This window comes from Miscanthus floridulus, chromosome 11 (assembly GCF_019320115.1).
Source record: "Miscanthus floridulus cultivar M001 chromosome 11, ASM1932011v1, whole genome shotgun sequence".
NCBI lineage: Eukaryota > Viridiplantae > Streptophyta > Magnoliopsida > Poales > Poaceae > Miscanthus > Miscanthus floridulus.
Window position 1 is genome coordinate 88,786,017 of NC_089590.1, and position 16,317 is coordinate 88,802,333.

Below are 16,317 nucleotides of genomic sequence, written 5' to 3' on the forward strand. Positions count from 1 at the left end.
CTACACCCGCGGGTGCGCTCGCGCGCACCTGCCGTCAAAAATAAAAATCCCCCGGACGATTCTGCCCGAATCGCCCGAGGGCTCGGGGGCTCCTGTCGGGTTCATAAACCCGGGGTCCCTCGGGGACCGACTTCCACGCCAAGGCTCGGCCCAAGCAGGCAGCACACAACTCGTGGGCCGGTCCAAGGGTCTAAAACAATAGGCCGGAGGGGCGGTCCAGTCACCGACCGGAAGGTCTGGCCGAAGAGGAGCGGCGCCCGCTCATCAACTACTTCGGCCCACCTCTCCGACCGGAGCACTCGCTTCGGACTCCAGCCACCTCCGGACGGCCTCTCCGGTCGAAAGGCCTGGCCCAAGCACTACTTCCGACTCTGACCCCATGTCACCGACCGGGGAACGTAGAAACCCTGCTCACCGCTCTTCTCCAACTGGCGCAACCAAAGCCGTCTGGGGCCATCCGACCGGGGACGCCCGCTCGGAAGGAGCCAGGGACGAACGAAGAAAGCAAGCCAGGGCACGTAAGTCAAACCACAATACCAAGGACCATACCCTGTACACCTACAGGAACAGTACTCTGCAACCGCCCTGACACAAACAGTATTGTAGGCGCCAACATTTTTTTCTACGGTATTGTAGGCGCCGTTAAAACTCCCGTAGGGTAAGGCCTCCCATGTTCCTCTGGGCATCGATAGTGTTGTGGGCGCTGGGATTTACCGTATGGGGTGAACGTGATGACACTCCTCACATGCCTCCAGGCATCAAACAGTATCTACAGGTACTGACGTCTACCATTCCTGAAGAAGGCAAACACAACCTCCCACATGCATCTGACATTCTACATTAACATCAACAGTATTGTAGGCGCCTACCATTATCTTGTACCCACCGACATGGGCAACAAAGCTCAGTAGCATACATACCCTCACTTGTAAAGCCACCCCCTTTATCTATAAAAGGGGATGTGCTCCCTCCGACAGAAGAGAGGCTTTTTTCTCTTTGAGACCCTCTTTGAAGAGCCTTTCTCAGATTTATTAGGTCAACCAAGTTCTCTAGTCCACAACCACAAAACCGCCAGGTTCGGACCTCAAGCACACGCTTGAACACTTAGCTCATAGCGTAGCTCCTGTCGCTCTCGGCCCTTCCGACCGGAGCCGACCGGACCTCTTGTACACCCCATCTTTCTCCTTCTCGTTTGTAACCCCACTGCAAACTTCGAGCACCTGGGCTCAGGAATAAAGTCACTGACCGACCCAAACTAGACGTAGGGCATGTTGCCTGAACTAGTATAAACCCTATGTCATTGAGTGCTAGGCCACATCCGATCACAACGTACGACAAAACTACAAATATTTACTAGTTGGTCACATTCTGCACCGACAGAAACCTTGTCAGACTTCTTGGTTGCTACATTCATGGAGACGAGAGGTTGCTGATTTACGAGTATTTACCAAACAAAAGCTTGGATTGCTTCATTTTTGGTGATTAATCTCATATTTTCAAGAAATTAATAAATGTTTGCTATAGTTACCATGTAAAATTTGTTTGCTTACTTATATAGTACTACTGTACATATAGATCCTGCAAGTAAAAGCGCCCTCGATTGGCCAACAAGATTCAAGATAATCAAAGGAATTTCTAGAGGACTTCTTTATCTCCAACATGATTCAAGGTTGACTATAATTCACAGAGATATCAAAACAAGCAACATACTATTAGATGCAGATATGAGCCCAAAGATATCAGGTTTTGGTATGGCTAGAATCTTTGGTGGAAACCAACAAGAAGCAAATACTAATCGAGTTGTCGGGACATAGTGAGTAATCCATGCATCATGCTTGATATGATCTTTTATTTTTTTCATTCTTTTAATTTGTTTATACTTAGTGCTAACTTTTTATGCAGTGGTTACATGTCTCCTGAATATGCAATGGATGGTGCATTTTCGGTCAAGTCAGATACATATAGCTTCGGTGTCATACTCTTGGAGATTATAAGTGGTTTGAAGATCACTTCGATTCAGTTTACCAGCTTCCCTAGCTTATTAGCTTATGTAAGTATTGTGCTTTTTAATAAATTGCAGTAGGGGATAAAACCCCTCATGTCCCTTTTAAAAAAAGGTATTGTGCTCTATTCTTGAAATGTCCACAGTTCAATAAAAATGTGCTGATGAACTTGGTTGAATTGGTTGAGGCATGGAGCTTATGGAAAGATGGTAAGGCAATTGATCTCGTGGACTCATCAATTGTTGGGACTTGTTCACCGGTTGAAGCTTTGCGATGTATCCACGTAGGACTCTTGTGTGTGCAAGACAATCTAAATAGTAGGTCACTTATGTCATCAGTTGTGTTCATGTTAGAGAACGAAACCACACTACGTTCGGTCCCAAAACAGCCCATGTACTTCTCCCAATGGTATTTAGATGCCCAAGAAACAGGAGAAAATACAAATAGATCCATGAATGACGTGAGTGTCTCTGTACTGGAGGGATGGTGAATAATGGTAAGTGGTTAGGTTACATTTGTTTACTAGTATATTGGGACAATAGTTAGAGTACAACTAATACGAGTAGTAGGTTTATATTTTGAGAACAGTCATTACATGATTATTAGGACACCCTGCTCCGTATTGCGTGGAAATGGAAGTGTGTACTTTATTTCAACAAAGCTAAGGCTAGCTTTGCTGGCACAAGACGACGCCTTGTGAAACTGTTCTGTTCTGCCACCGGCACCGGGTCTTGTTTGCCGTGCGAACTTGCATTGTTCTGAATATTGTCCGGTGATTGATGTACAGGCTGCCGTGGTGAACGCACGAGCGTTTTGTACCCGACGCGGTGACACTGCCGCACTGGTTTTGTTTGTCTGACCGTGAGGTTGATTGGTCGAGTGATCGAGTCGAAGGCTCGAAGCCATGAAACTTCTTCTCCAGTGACCAGTGGCTTGGCACCGTGCCGCCGTCGACAGAACGGGTTGGCTGTTGGTGCGATGGCCGCTGGGCGCGAGCTGCTTCCGACGTTGGCCTCTCTGTCTGGGCCTTCTCTATCTCTCTCTTCTCTCTGTATATGATTTCCTCTGGGCAGCTGGGCTAGGTAGAGGTCCGAACACCGAAGCCCAGCTAAGTGGCAGTCTGGCAGAGTCGACCCGCAGCCGTGCCTGGTGCCTCCAGCTCTAGAAAGGAAGAGGTGCAAGCCCAAGAAACGCGATTTTTTTCTCAAGCATGCATGCAAAAAATTAAAACACACACACACACATCATCATCATTGTATTAAGGTACGAGTACAGTCTTACTAGCTAGATTGCAACAATGCGCTTTGGCAGGGACCAAGCGCCCTAGGAAGTGTAGCTGATCATCGTCCTTACAACACGGTAACTTCCTAGGAAAAAGAACTCCCGGCTCAAGAAGGCTACTAATTATTACTCAGAAAACAAGCAGCCGAACTTGCTGCCGCCGCCGTGCCGCGTGCACCTTCTGCTCAGCTCAGTGCTTGATCGTGCGTGCAGAGGGTGAAGTGTCGCGAAAACATCTGGTGCTCCGGTCATTCCAAAGCTCCCACGAAACCAGCACGAACAAGGTGCGGAAACAGCGTGTGCGTTCCAGTCCAGAGGTCCCGCGGCCGCTAGCTGCCACCACTAGTCAAGGATTCACCTTACCTTCATCCCGTTGACGGGTGGCATTGTCTTCCCGAGGACCGACCGATCGCACGTTTCCACCAGATCATCTGGCTATAGCAAACGAGCATGCAGAATACGATGATGGCCTTCTTTGCTTGTGTCGTCACGGCCTCATGCACAGGGGAGGGGACAATGCCTCTGCTTGTGTTGTGTCCACCGGCCATTGGATTGGCACGCAATGTTTGGTTGGGTGTTTTCGGCCTGGCCTGGCTCATGGGATGCAGGATTCCAGGTTTGGTTGCCTGTTCATCGTACAGGGCCTGGTCCGGCAGCTGCAGGCACGCCCCCGCAGCCTGGCCCGTGGGAAATGGATTTGGAATTCGTTTCCACGCGGCCTGGCTCGCGCGGGCTTCGCTCGTGCACGCGCAAGGCAGAAAAGGGAGCACGGGAGGCAAAAGGAAAAAATCCATATTACCTCTCTTAACTTTTGCGAAAGTCTGTTTTTTCTCCATGAACTCTAAAATCAGGTCACCTCCCTGAATTTTTAAAACCATTCGTTTTACCGGTTATAAGCGGTTTTCAAAGGCAGTTTTGTCCTTTCCTTTTTATTTATTTTGGCTGAATCTTTGAAAAATCATAATAAATCACAGAAAAATCATAAAATAAAAAATTCAATTTTGTTTGACTCCACATGTGTAGATCTACACAGTGAATATATAATATGGTATGCTTTACTAAATTTTTTTTCTCGTAACTTTAGATCTATGTTTTTCTATAATTAATTCATAGCTGTAGTTTTTAGTGTCCACTTATGATGAAATTTTTATGATAAACTAATTATTGTATGCTTGAATTGTAGTAAAAATTACATACTCATTGGATCGTGTATAACTTAGTTATAGACTTATTTAGGTGTATGCTTGTTAAAAAGCATTTATAAATCTAAAACTAAGTTATACATGATCCAATGGGTATAAAATTTTTACTACAGTTCAAGCATATAATAATTAGTCTACCATAAAAATTTCACCACAATTGGACCATAGAAACTGCAGCTTGAATTAATTACAGAAAAACATAGATCTAAAGTTACAACAAAAAAATTATATTAAAGCATACTGTATTATATGTTCACTGTGTAGATCTACTTATGTGGAGTCCAACAAAATTGGATTTTCTATTTTATGATTTTTCTGTGATTTACTATGATTTTTCAAATATTCAGCCGAAATAAATAAAAAAGAAGAAGACAAAACCATATTTGAAAATCGCTTATAACCGGTCACGGAGGTAAAACAAACGGTTTTAAAAATTCAGGGAGGTGGTTTACCTAGTTTTATAGTTTAGAGAGGAAAAATAGACTTTTACAAAAATTGAGATGTAATGTGGACTTTTTCGGAACCAGCAAAGCATGCAACCAAACATGCACGCGAGCCGGACTCCTTACCACCAACCAAACACTACCTCCCTGCATGGATTCGGCCTGGCTACTTGGCTAGCCAAAGCCTGACTGCTAGATACGGGCCTGGCTGAGGGCGTGTTTAGATGGCGATTTTTTTTATTTTGGCTACTGTAGCACTTTCGTTTTATTTAACCATTAGTGTCTAATTATGGACTAATTAGGTTTGAAAGTTTCGTCTCGCGATTTCTCACCTAACTGTACAATTAGTTTTTTTTCGTCTACATTTAGTACTTCATGCATATGCCGCAAGATTCGATGTGACATTTTGAGATGAAAATTTTTAGAATCTAAACAGGGCCTGAGCTGAACAACGAACAAGAGAACAGGAGGATGACAACGCGGGGCTACAGTGCTACACTTGCACGTTCGCTTCAGGCCTTTCTCCGACCGTCATACAGATCGAAACGTACTACTCTCAGCAGACAGCACATTGAAGGTTGGAAGATGGAACATTAACAACATGGAAAGCGACGGGCCAAAACATCGACGACCTGGTCCAAAGCAATGGAGACCTGTTGGACTTGGACGGCGTCAGAGGCTCAGAGGGAGGTAACGATGCGCCGGAGCTCCTTCAGGCATATCCGCCATCGCTGGATGATGGACGCCGTAATTTAATTACCTTGCACTACTACGCAAACGATTGGTACCAACGGTGTCTTTTTTTTTTAACGAACGACTCTATCACCAGCCGCTCCTACAGTGGATGTGCTCGGGTTCCACTAGACCAGCCAAACAGTAGGAACGACCGGTGATATGAGCCATCTCTATAAATATATCAATTTGTAGGAGCGGCTGACTTACGAACCTATGAAAGAGGCAAACCCTTTCTACCAAATCAGGACATCCAGCGCCTACCACTTGAAATAAAAGAGGTTCTATGATTGGTACTTACGTGCTCTCCTGACGACCATAGAACCCATACAAGCACGCTTTCCCCCAACACATTTGGAGGCCCAAAAGGAAAAATTGTCTTTGATTTTAATGATATGCAGACAACCTTTCACCTCGGAGAAATAAAAATGAATCTAGTTCGCTCGTAGTGCCTATAAATCCTTACCCTCTTCATACGATATGATTCTAATCTTTGGATTTTGTTATAACTAACCCACGTCATGATTTGTAGAATATAAGTGCACCTTTCAAAACAAATGCCAAGTGTGCGAGATGGGTACTTAGACCCTCAATGCATAGCACAGACGAACTTTACTTACGCCAAAGCATGGCAATTGGATGGCAAAGAGCTAGCTGCTGGAGAGACCATCCAAGAGAAAGAGAAAATCCAAAAGAAGGAAATAAGAAAGGCGTCCCTTAAGGTTGCGGCGTACATTTTCCTAGCTCTTAAACATCTCCAACATAACTCTTGTATATGGCTGCCATACAACTTCGAGTAAGTTCAATTGTATACTTAAAGCTTTAAGAATACAAATTATTTTGTTGGATGCAAAAGAGCTTATCCATTTCTCTAATTAAATTCATGCAGCCGCACTGAATTGTTATAGGCATCGATATCGGGATGGGCATGGCATGGGTCTTTGATTCAATAGATAAGGATCCGAACACATACAAAGACTTCGTATCGATTCTCAAGACGTATACATATCGGCAATCCTCATTAGCCTATAATTGTAACATTCACTTTTGGATACTAACAAGTTACATTTGTTAAATTCATTCAATAAGGGCGTACATGTACTACGTTAACGAACACAAAGGGAGGCATGATCCACAAAGGAAGAACAACCTGTGTATCAAAACAAGATGTGCGGTAAGTGTAACTTACTTTGGTACTTCTATTATGTTGTTGTCAAAAGCATTGCTTAACATTTATATATGTGAAACGCACAGTGCCCCAAGCAGAAGCCCAGGAGTTTACATTATGGATATTATGTATGCAGTATCATGAGTAACACCACTAGCTACAGGAGACACCCCTTAGGGTAAATTTGAACCTCTTCCTCCGTAGTATAAAAACTTGGTACAAAATGCACCCATATGTTACGGAATACTAAATCTAAACTTGGTTTCTTGTAGTGGCAAAATGAGAAAGGTGTGAGAAATGATCCACACAAAGATGACAACCTCTTGAAGCTCGTTGGTGACCTTTGCAACTTTATAATGGACTAGATTGTACACATCAGAGGCACTTACCATGACCCAGCGTCCGACTTAGGTAGGAATCCTCAATACCAATATCTGCGTGAGTGGGAAAGGCTAGGCTTAGGCCGTTGATTGGACTTGTGAATGGAATGTGACATTGGTAATGCTATCGGACTTGTGGAACGGTCGGACTTGTGAATTATGTGAATGTAATGATGAATTATATATGTTCTTTTGAATTGGACTCGTAATTCTATTGGATATAATGTTCTTGTGAATTGGCCGTTGATATAATGTCCCTGTGAATTATATATGTATATATGTTCTGGTCAAATTGAATTTTTTTTACGAGAAAACGGACTGTAGGGGCGATTCTAGAGTTAACTGCCCCTATAAATAGAAATTATAGGAACGGCTGGTGTTACAAGCCGTTATAGAGACGGCTTGTAACACTATCAGCCACCCCTACAAATCAAATTTATAGGGACGGTGATTTGTAGCAATAGTTTCGTACAAACTCTTATAAGCCACCCCTGCAGATCCTTTACTGTCGTAGTGTTGGACTACGGCAAGAGTATGTGCCGTGTTCACAAGCAAGCTCACAGCACGTACTACTCAGCCTAGGCGTTTTTTCACCGAAAACCGAACACCGAACCGAACCAAACCGAAACCGAACCGAATAGTCGGTAGTTCGGTTTTTCGGTTCGGTTTCGGTTTTCAGTTCTGTGAAGTTCGGTGTTCGGCTTCGGCTTCGGTTTCTATGCCATACCAAACAAAAAAACCGAAATACCGAGAAACCTGTTTTTTTCCTGTTGTTTATCAAAACTGATGGAGTACTGTGGTTTATTATCAAGAATGAACTGCAAATTTGTAATATTTGATTTGAGCATTGAATTGTTAAGTTTGTAACAGTCTTGAGTCTTCAAATAATATACTGTGCTGTGCAAGTTTGTACTGTGCTGTGCTGTCAATTCTAAGTCCTGTCTGATATTTTCTTTCATCGGTTTATTCGGTTTTAACCGAAAAACCGAACTAAAAACCCGAACCGAAATTGGTCGATTTTTGAAATTTTAGCAAACCGATCGGGGGTCATTTTCTGAAAACCGAAAAAACCGAACCGAACCGTCGGTTAAAACCGAACGCCCAGACTGACGTACTACATACAGCAGATTGGTAGGCCTTGGCGGCACCAGACGACTCGGTCTGTCTCGCTCTGGCCGCGTCATCGTTGATCGCACGGTCACGGCCGGGAGCCGGGCGGCGCGCGCGCGGACGGTAATAAGTTAAGGTAGGCTCATGCACCGTGAATTGGTGAGCCAATGCGAGGAACTGAGCCAGCACTGCGGATCCAGCGGAGCGCGGTGCACGCGGAACTATGTGCTGAATCCTGTATATATCTGACGAGGACTCGCAGCTCGCAACAAGTCGCAATGGGAGGAGGAAAATTGAAAGGTGCGTGGCGTGCGTCAGCGCGTGCCTTGTTTGAGAGCTTCCGCTGCCCGCTGGCTGAAACATGCAAGTCCCGCCCGCGTTTCCGTCTTTCCGATCGAGATGGGATCACTGTAATGCGTCAACACGCGCGCACCGCGGTACACAACTTGTACACAAGGGACCGTCACGTCGTCACCCAGCCCATGTACCATCACATCATGCATGGCAACTTGCGATTAATAGCGGAGGCGCGGGGAGCGCTGCCCGGCGTCGGCGGGGCCCCAGTCAGCGTCAAGCCCTTGTTCAGCCATGGCGGCTCTGGCCTCTGGGTGCTGGCTGGCCACGGCAACAGGTGATTGTCAACCTACGCTACGACGCGCTGCATGCCTGCGTACAAGTAGTACAACCCGGCCAGTACTCCATCTGTCCGTAAAAAAATACAATTATGGTAAACGTGTCAGTCAAACTAACTTAATTTTAACCTAATTTATATCAAATAGTGTTAGCATTGATGTCTCCAAATAAATTTATTATAAAAATATATTCTATAACTAATCTAATAATTCTTATTCTATCTTATAAATATTAGTAATTTTTTATATAATTTTAGTTAAAATTAAAACTGATTGACTTCTTGAGAATTTAATTTTTTTTTATAGACGGGGGGAGTACTATCTTTACCGATGGAGTCTTTCGTCTCCTTGTGCTTCTCTGTTACAGTTAGACCGTAGTACAGCAAGTACGCAAAGCAGGTTTGTTTGTATATGGATCCCTCTGCTCTGCACCCAAGAACGCCAGAACAATGTGTAACCTTTCTCCATTGCTGCATTGGCAAGATTTTATTTCACCGCAGGATGCTCTGTGGCTTTGTCTCCGAATATCAATCCATGTGGAGGTGGCGTCGGTGCTATTAACAGAGAGAGTAGCAGTGCATCAACTCAGTTGTAAACTCCAGTGTCGAGCTCATCGTTTTCCTATATATATAATGCCTTCACAAGTTTCTCCCTATTTACTTTTACACGCAAAATGGACCTTATGAGCCATTAAATTGGATTTTGATATTTGATAAACAATATGACCATTTGAACTAATGTTGTTTGTTAGTATATAAGGTATAGTTTAAATGGATACAAAGTGGACTTAGACAGAGGTGGTAATCGGATAATCAATACCTCAAACAATACATTAGAAGACTTATGGAAGACATACAAGTGATGCTAAAAGTCCAAGACAAGATAGAAGTCTGGATGAAGATTAGGCCTAGTGCTCAATGAAGTTTGCATACCTCTTATCACTAGATGCTTGGGCGCACCATTTATTGTACTCGGATGGGCTTGCAGTCTTGCGAGATCACACCAAATGCGTTTGTGGTGTGGAAGTCACCGATGTACTAGAGGAAACGAGGCCCGCGACATTTTATCCAAAAGCTTAATTGTCGGGGACCAACAGTAGGGTACCCGAAGAAGAGGAGTTGATACCCATCAACGCTAATTCATCAACGCGATCAAGAACACGACTACATTTCCCAGTGGGCCCTGCCTCGTCCGAACCACCAAGGCCGCATGCTCCGTTTCGTCCGACCCCCGAGGGTTGAGAACGCCTCAGGCTGATTCCCGAGGGATGATTCCGCCTCGCCTGATGTCTGAGGACTGGCTCCGCCTCACCCGACGTCTGAGGATAGCTCCGCCTCGCCCGACGTCTGAGGACTGGCTCCGCTTCGCCCGACCCCCGAGGGTTGGCTCCACCTCGCTCGACGTCTGAGGACTGGCTCCGCCTTGCCTGACGACTGAAGACTGGCTCCGCTTCGCCCGACGTCTGAGGACTAGCTCCGCTTCGCCCGACCCCCGAGGGTTGGCTGCACCTCACCAGACGTCTGAGGGTTGTCTCCACCTCGCCCAACCCCCGAGGGTTGGCTCCGCCTCGGCCGATGTCTGCACGCGACTCCTTCCTAACGACGCGTGCAGATAAGACAGGACACTCAAGTCAACCGTAATACCGAGGACCATACCCTGCATGCCTGCAGAAAAGTACCGTCAGGATATGACAAGAAGGGCGCTTTGAGACCTTCCAGGTATGTTAGAGCCCAAACAGTGTTGTAGACACCAACATTGGTCTTACAGTGTTGTGGGCGCCGCCATTTGCCCTCGGACGCGGATCCTGACGGAAGCTCATGACAACCACTACGGTCCAAGAGGAAACTCGCAGCACCTATAGTAATGGATGTGCGGTCACTACGCCGTCTGCTCCCTGTATGGCTGCGGATCAGTAACCTGGTCCGCCGCGCCGCTTGCTGGGGCGGGATGGGACGTGACAACTTGCTGACAAATGCCAGCAAGTGATATCATCAGCGGACAGATGCCCAGCGCGGCCCTATCAGGATCAGCGGACATGCACCCAGCGTGGAGCTATCCCTGGCACCGCCTGCCATGTCAGCGGGGCCCGCACAGAGGAAAAGAAAGACCTGGCATCTTTGAAGGACCTCCTTTGCCTCTGATTTTTCTCTTTCTCCCATATGTAATCCCTGCTCTCCCTTAGCCTATAAAAGGGAAGGCAGGGCACCCCACTAAGGGGATCGATCGATTCAACACATCACGCATCACATCACACATAGCTGAGCAGCATCCAAGCTCTCAACACCAATTTGACATTTCCATCAGAGACTTGGGACCTGTCCCTCTCTCGCCCGTTTGTAACCCCTACTATGAACTTTTTAGTGCTAATATCATGAGCAGCAGCCACGAACTGGACGTAGGGATATTATGCCCGAACCAGTATAAACCTTATGTCTTTTAGTACACCATCCGGGCCAGACGCGCAATAACACAAATTTACTCATTGGTGTTTACTCAAAACACCGACAGTTGGCGCGCCAGGTAGGGGCCTTTGCGCGTCCTGACAATAACATCAGGCCACGGATGGCTAATCACGGTATCAGCTGGGCCCCAGGCGCACACGTGCGTTTCGGGGACCTAGACTTTATCATCATGGTGGAGGGAGAGCTGGCATAGGCGCCCGTTGTCGTTCAACCCTTCCACTCCACCGGCCTCGACGCGATCACCGAGACGCTCGAGGAGCTGCGGCTTACCGGGAAAGAACCGTTCTCCCCGAAATACCTCATCCGGAGCACCCTGACAGTGTTCCCGTTCGGTCTCCGCAATGCCGCAAAGACCATTGGCCACCTTGTGGCACAGCGCATGATACAGTCCCCCATGGACAATGAGTTCGTGGGGGTGATCGAACACGTTGTGGAATCTTTTCATGACCTCCTCGTAGAGAAGCCGGAATCGCCCTTCGGCTCTGACTCCAGCAGGGGGAGCCATCACCCCTCTCGTGAATGCTTCATGACGGGTACACCCGAGAGACATATCTAAAGCGTCCCCGAAGAGGAGGCTACCTCAGCGAACGACCTTGATGACGAGGCTGAGGGGGAGACAGCGGCCCCACCTCGCATAAGGGTGGAGCAGCTAAAAGCCTGACACCGAGAGATCGAGGAAGCGTGACTCCAGCTCAAGCAGGAATGCGCGGAGCTCGATCGGGAGATCGAGCGCCACGGAGACGGTGGGCGCGCACGCGCCATGGCCCGCGACGTGAACCGGAGGATCATCGTCGATGATGAAGCCCTCCCTCACTTCACCCGGGCAAGCCAGAACATCGGACCTTGCTCCATGGTCTTCCAGAGGCCATGACTCCTGAGGATAGTCGGACCCACCAAGAGATTTGCACGATGCTCGAGCGTGCGGCGGCGCAGCAGGCCGAGAGCTCGTTGTCTCGGTGACGCGAGCTCGACACCAGCCAACGCACGCCCTCAGAGCTCCCCGGCAGGGACGCGTCGGTCCACCAGGAGCCATAAGGCCATGGGCAGCGCACCGCGGTCCCGGTGCGTCAGCGTCTCGGCAGCAACCGCGACGCACGCAACACCCTCAACGCCCGTAGGCATACCTACGATGGCTCAAAAGAGGGAGCTAGCCGCGGCTATCACCCTCATCGCGGTAGGCGCTACGATAGCGGCGAGGACCAAAGCCCGAGCCTCGGCCTGCCGGGGCCTCAGGCCTTCGGCCGACATATCCTCAACGCTGCCTTCCCGCCAAGGTACCGACCCCCAACCAACATCCCAAAGTACTCTAAGGAGACGAACCCTGGACTATGGCTCAAATATTATCGGCTTGCCTGCCAAGCCGGTGGTGCGGATAATGATGATTTTATTATCCACAATCTTCCGTTGTTCTTGGCCAATTCGACACAAACATGGTTGGAACACCTTCCGTCCAACAGGATCCAAGGTTGGGCGGACTTGAAGGAGATCTTCGTGGGAAACTTCCAGGGCACATACAAGCGCCCTAGGAACCCATAGGACCTCAAGAACTGCTAACAGAAGGCCGGAGAAACCCTCCGTGGGTACATCCGGCACTTCTCCCGACAATGCAACGAGCTGCCTAACATCGCCGACGCCGACGTTATAGGGGCTTTCCTATCTGGGACCACCTGTGAATCTCTGGTTCACAAGCTAGGACGCAAGGGTCCACGAACCACCAAGGAACTCCTTGACATCGCCACCAGCCACGCCTTGGGCGAAGAAGTGGTCGAAGCGATCTTCGATCGCCTTAATGGTAAGGCGAGGCAGGACGAGGACGGCGGTGAAGGCGCCTCTAATCGTCCTGCCAAAAAGAAGAACAAGAAGCAACGGCGTGAGGGCTCGCTCGTGGCCACCACTGACCTTAGGGGCGGTCGGAAGCCCACGGAGGGCACTCTGAACCACTTTGAAAAACTACTCGAGGGGCCATGCCCGAACCATGCCTTCCCCATCAAGCATCTGTACAAGGACTGCGCCATCATGAAGCGGTTCTTGTCCGGAGGCTCCAACAAAGGGTAGCGCGGGAAGGACCCCGACCCGACCACGGATGACGCCGAGGAGAAGGAGGGTGGCTTTCCAACACCGGATGGCTGCCTCATGATCTTCGGAGAATCGGAGGCCTATGACTCCAAGCGCCACCAGAAGATCGCACACTGCGAAGTCTACATGACCGAACTAGCCTCGCCTACCTTCCTCTAGTGGTCAGAGTCTGCTATAACCTTTGATCGGACCGACCACCCAGAGAGCGTCCCATAGCCGGGGAGATACCCGCTCATGGTTGACCTGATCGTCGGCATGAAGTAGGTCACCAAAGTAGTAATGGATGGAGGCAGCGGCCTCAACATCATGTACGTCGAGACGCTCGACGCTATGGGCATCGATCGAGCGCGCATCTGGCCAACCGGAGCGCCTTTCCATGGCATCGTGCCTGGAAAGCAAGCCATGTCACTTGGGCAGATTGATCTGCCTGTCACCTTCGGGGGCCCGTCCAACTACAGGACGGAGACCCTCACCTTTGAAGTGGTTGGATTCCACGGAACTTACCACGCCATCCTGGGACGACCATTCTACGCAAAGTTCATAGCTGTCCCTAACTACACCTACCTCAAGCTAAAGATGCTGGGCCCTAGCAGGGTCATCACCATCGGCACCTCTTTCTAGCACGCCTATGAGTGCGAGATCGAGTGCTGCGATCAAGCTGCGGCAATCGTCGCCTCCGAAGAGCTCGTGGACATCAGAAAAGAGGTCACGGAAGAAGTGCCCGACCCCAAGAGGTTGACCGGGTCCTTTGAGCCAACAGAAGGCTCTAAGAAAGTCCTTATAGACCCTGGGAGCACCGAGGGAAAAATGGTGCACATTGGTACCACACTCTCCTCCGAAGAGGAAAGCACGCTCGTCGGCTTCCTCCGCGTCAACAGAGACATCTTTGTGTGGAAACCCTCAGACATGCCAGGCATTTCGAGGAAAGTCACCGAGCATGCCTTGAAGATCCACCTAGGCTCCAAGCCAATGAAACAACGCCTGCATCGCTTCGACGAGGGGAAACACAGGACCATCAGCGAGGAGATCGCAGAGCTTTTGGCGGCCGGATTCATCAAGGAAGTATACCACCTAGAGTGGTTAGCCAATCCCGTTCTTGTATGAAAGAAGAGTGGGAAATGGACGATGTGTGTTGACTACATGGGTCTCAACAAAGCGTGCCCAAAGGATCCGTTTCCTTTGCCGCGCATAGACCAGATAGTTGACTCTACCTCAGGGTATGAAACCCTTTGCTTCCTTGATGCGTACTCCGGGTACCATCAAATCATGATGAAAGAGTCCGACCAGCTCGCAACCTCTTTCATCACCCCCTTCGGATCATTCTGCTATGTCATAATGCCGCTCGGTCTAAAAATGCTGGGGATACATATCAACGTTGTATGCTCAAGTATTTCGGGGACCTCATCGGGCGGACCGTTGAGACCTACGTTGACGACATCGTTGTTAAGTCCAAATGGGCTGACCACCTCGTAGCCGATCTTAAGCACACCTTTGCAAAACTCCGAGCAAACGGCATCAAACTCAATCCCGAGAAGTGCGTTTTTGGGGTCCCGAGGGGCATGCTGCTTGGTTTCATCGTCTCCGAGCGTGGCATCGAAGCCAACCCAAAGAAGATCTCAGCCATCACTAGGATGGACCCTATTCAGAACATAAAGGGAGTACAGCGAGTTACAGGGTGCCTCGCCACGCTCAGCCGCTTCATCTCGTGCCTCGACGAATGAGGTCTCCTCCTTTATCGACTTCTGAAGAAGGCCAACCACTTCGAATGGACATCCGAGGCCTAGAAGGCACTTGACATGGTCAAGTTGCTTCTGACGAAGGCCTCGATCCTGGTTCCTCCTACCGATGAAGAACCCCTTCTGCTCTATATTGCGGCCACCATGCAAGTGGTCAGCGCCGCCCTAGTAGTGGAGTGGGAGGAAGAGGGGCACACCATCAAAGTACAACGCCCTGTGTACTTCATTAGTAAGGTCCTATCCGAGTCAAAGACCCGCTACCCCCAAATCTAGAAGCTTTTGTACGCCATCCTCATCACTAAGAGGAAGCTATGCCACTACTTCGAGTCACATCCGGTGACAGTCATGACGTCCTTCCCCCTCGGGGAGGTCATCCAAAACTAGGATGCCATGGGAAGAACCGCAAAATGGGCACTCGAGCTGATGGGTCAAGGCATTATGTATGCCTCCTGAATGGCCATCAAGTCCCAGGTGTTGGCTGATTTCATCGCAGAATGGACCGAGGTCCAAATGCCACCAGCGGTTGTCTGTCAAGAGTACTAGACGATGTAATTCGATGGGTCGCTGATGAAGAAGGGCGCCGGCCTAGGGCTGGTCTTTGTGTCACCCCTCGGGGTACGCATGAGGTACATGGTCTGTCTCCATTTCCCCTCCTCGAACAATGTGGCCGAATATGAGGCACTCATCAATGGCCTATGCACTGCCATCGAGTTGGGCATCCGACGCCTCGATGTTTGAGGAGATTCCTAGCTCGTCATCGACAAAGTCATGAAGAAGTCAAGCTGGCACGACGCCAAGATGGCCGCATACTGTCGAGAAGTCCACCGGTTGTAGGACAAGTTCGACAGCCTCGAGCTCAATCACATTCTGAGGCGCCTCAATGAGGCAGCCGACACGCTTGCCAAAGCAGCATCCGGCCAAGAGCCGATGCCGATAGGCGTCTTTGCCGACGACCAGCACAAACCCTTAGTTCGCTACGAGGAGTTGGAACAAGGCAAAGATGGTCCATCCAATCTAGGCCCAGGGGCTGACCAACCGTCGGCTCCATCTGGCCCCAAAGTCATGGAACTCGAAGAGGACCCAGCAACAGAG

The 16,317-nt window shown here is 48.9% G+C and overlaps 1 protein-coding gene and 1 pseudogene across 1 annotated transcript; both read left to right on the top strand.

Annotated features, from left to right (window-relative positions):
* Positions 1–6,583: 6,583 nt before the first annotated feature.
* On the top strand, positions 6,584–7,299 carry LOC136494381 (uncharacterized; annotated as a pseudogene).
* Positions 7,300–13,768: 6,469 nt separating this feature from the next.
* LOC136492404 (uncharacterized) lies at positions 13,769–14,110 on the top strand. Its single transcript, XM_066488429.1, has one exon. The coding sequence runs from the start codon at positions 13,769–13,771 to the stop codon at positions 14,108–14,110; it is 342 nt and encodes a 113-aa protein (XP_066344526.1).
* The last annotated feature ends 2,207 nt before the right edge of the window (positions 14,111–16,317 follow it).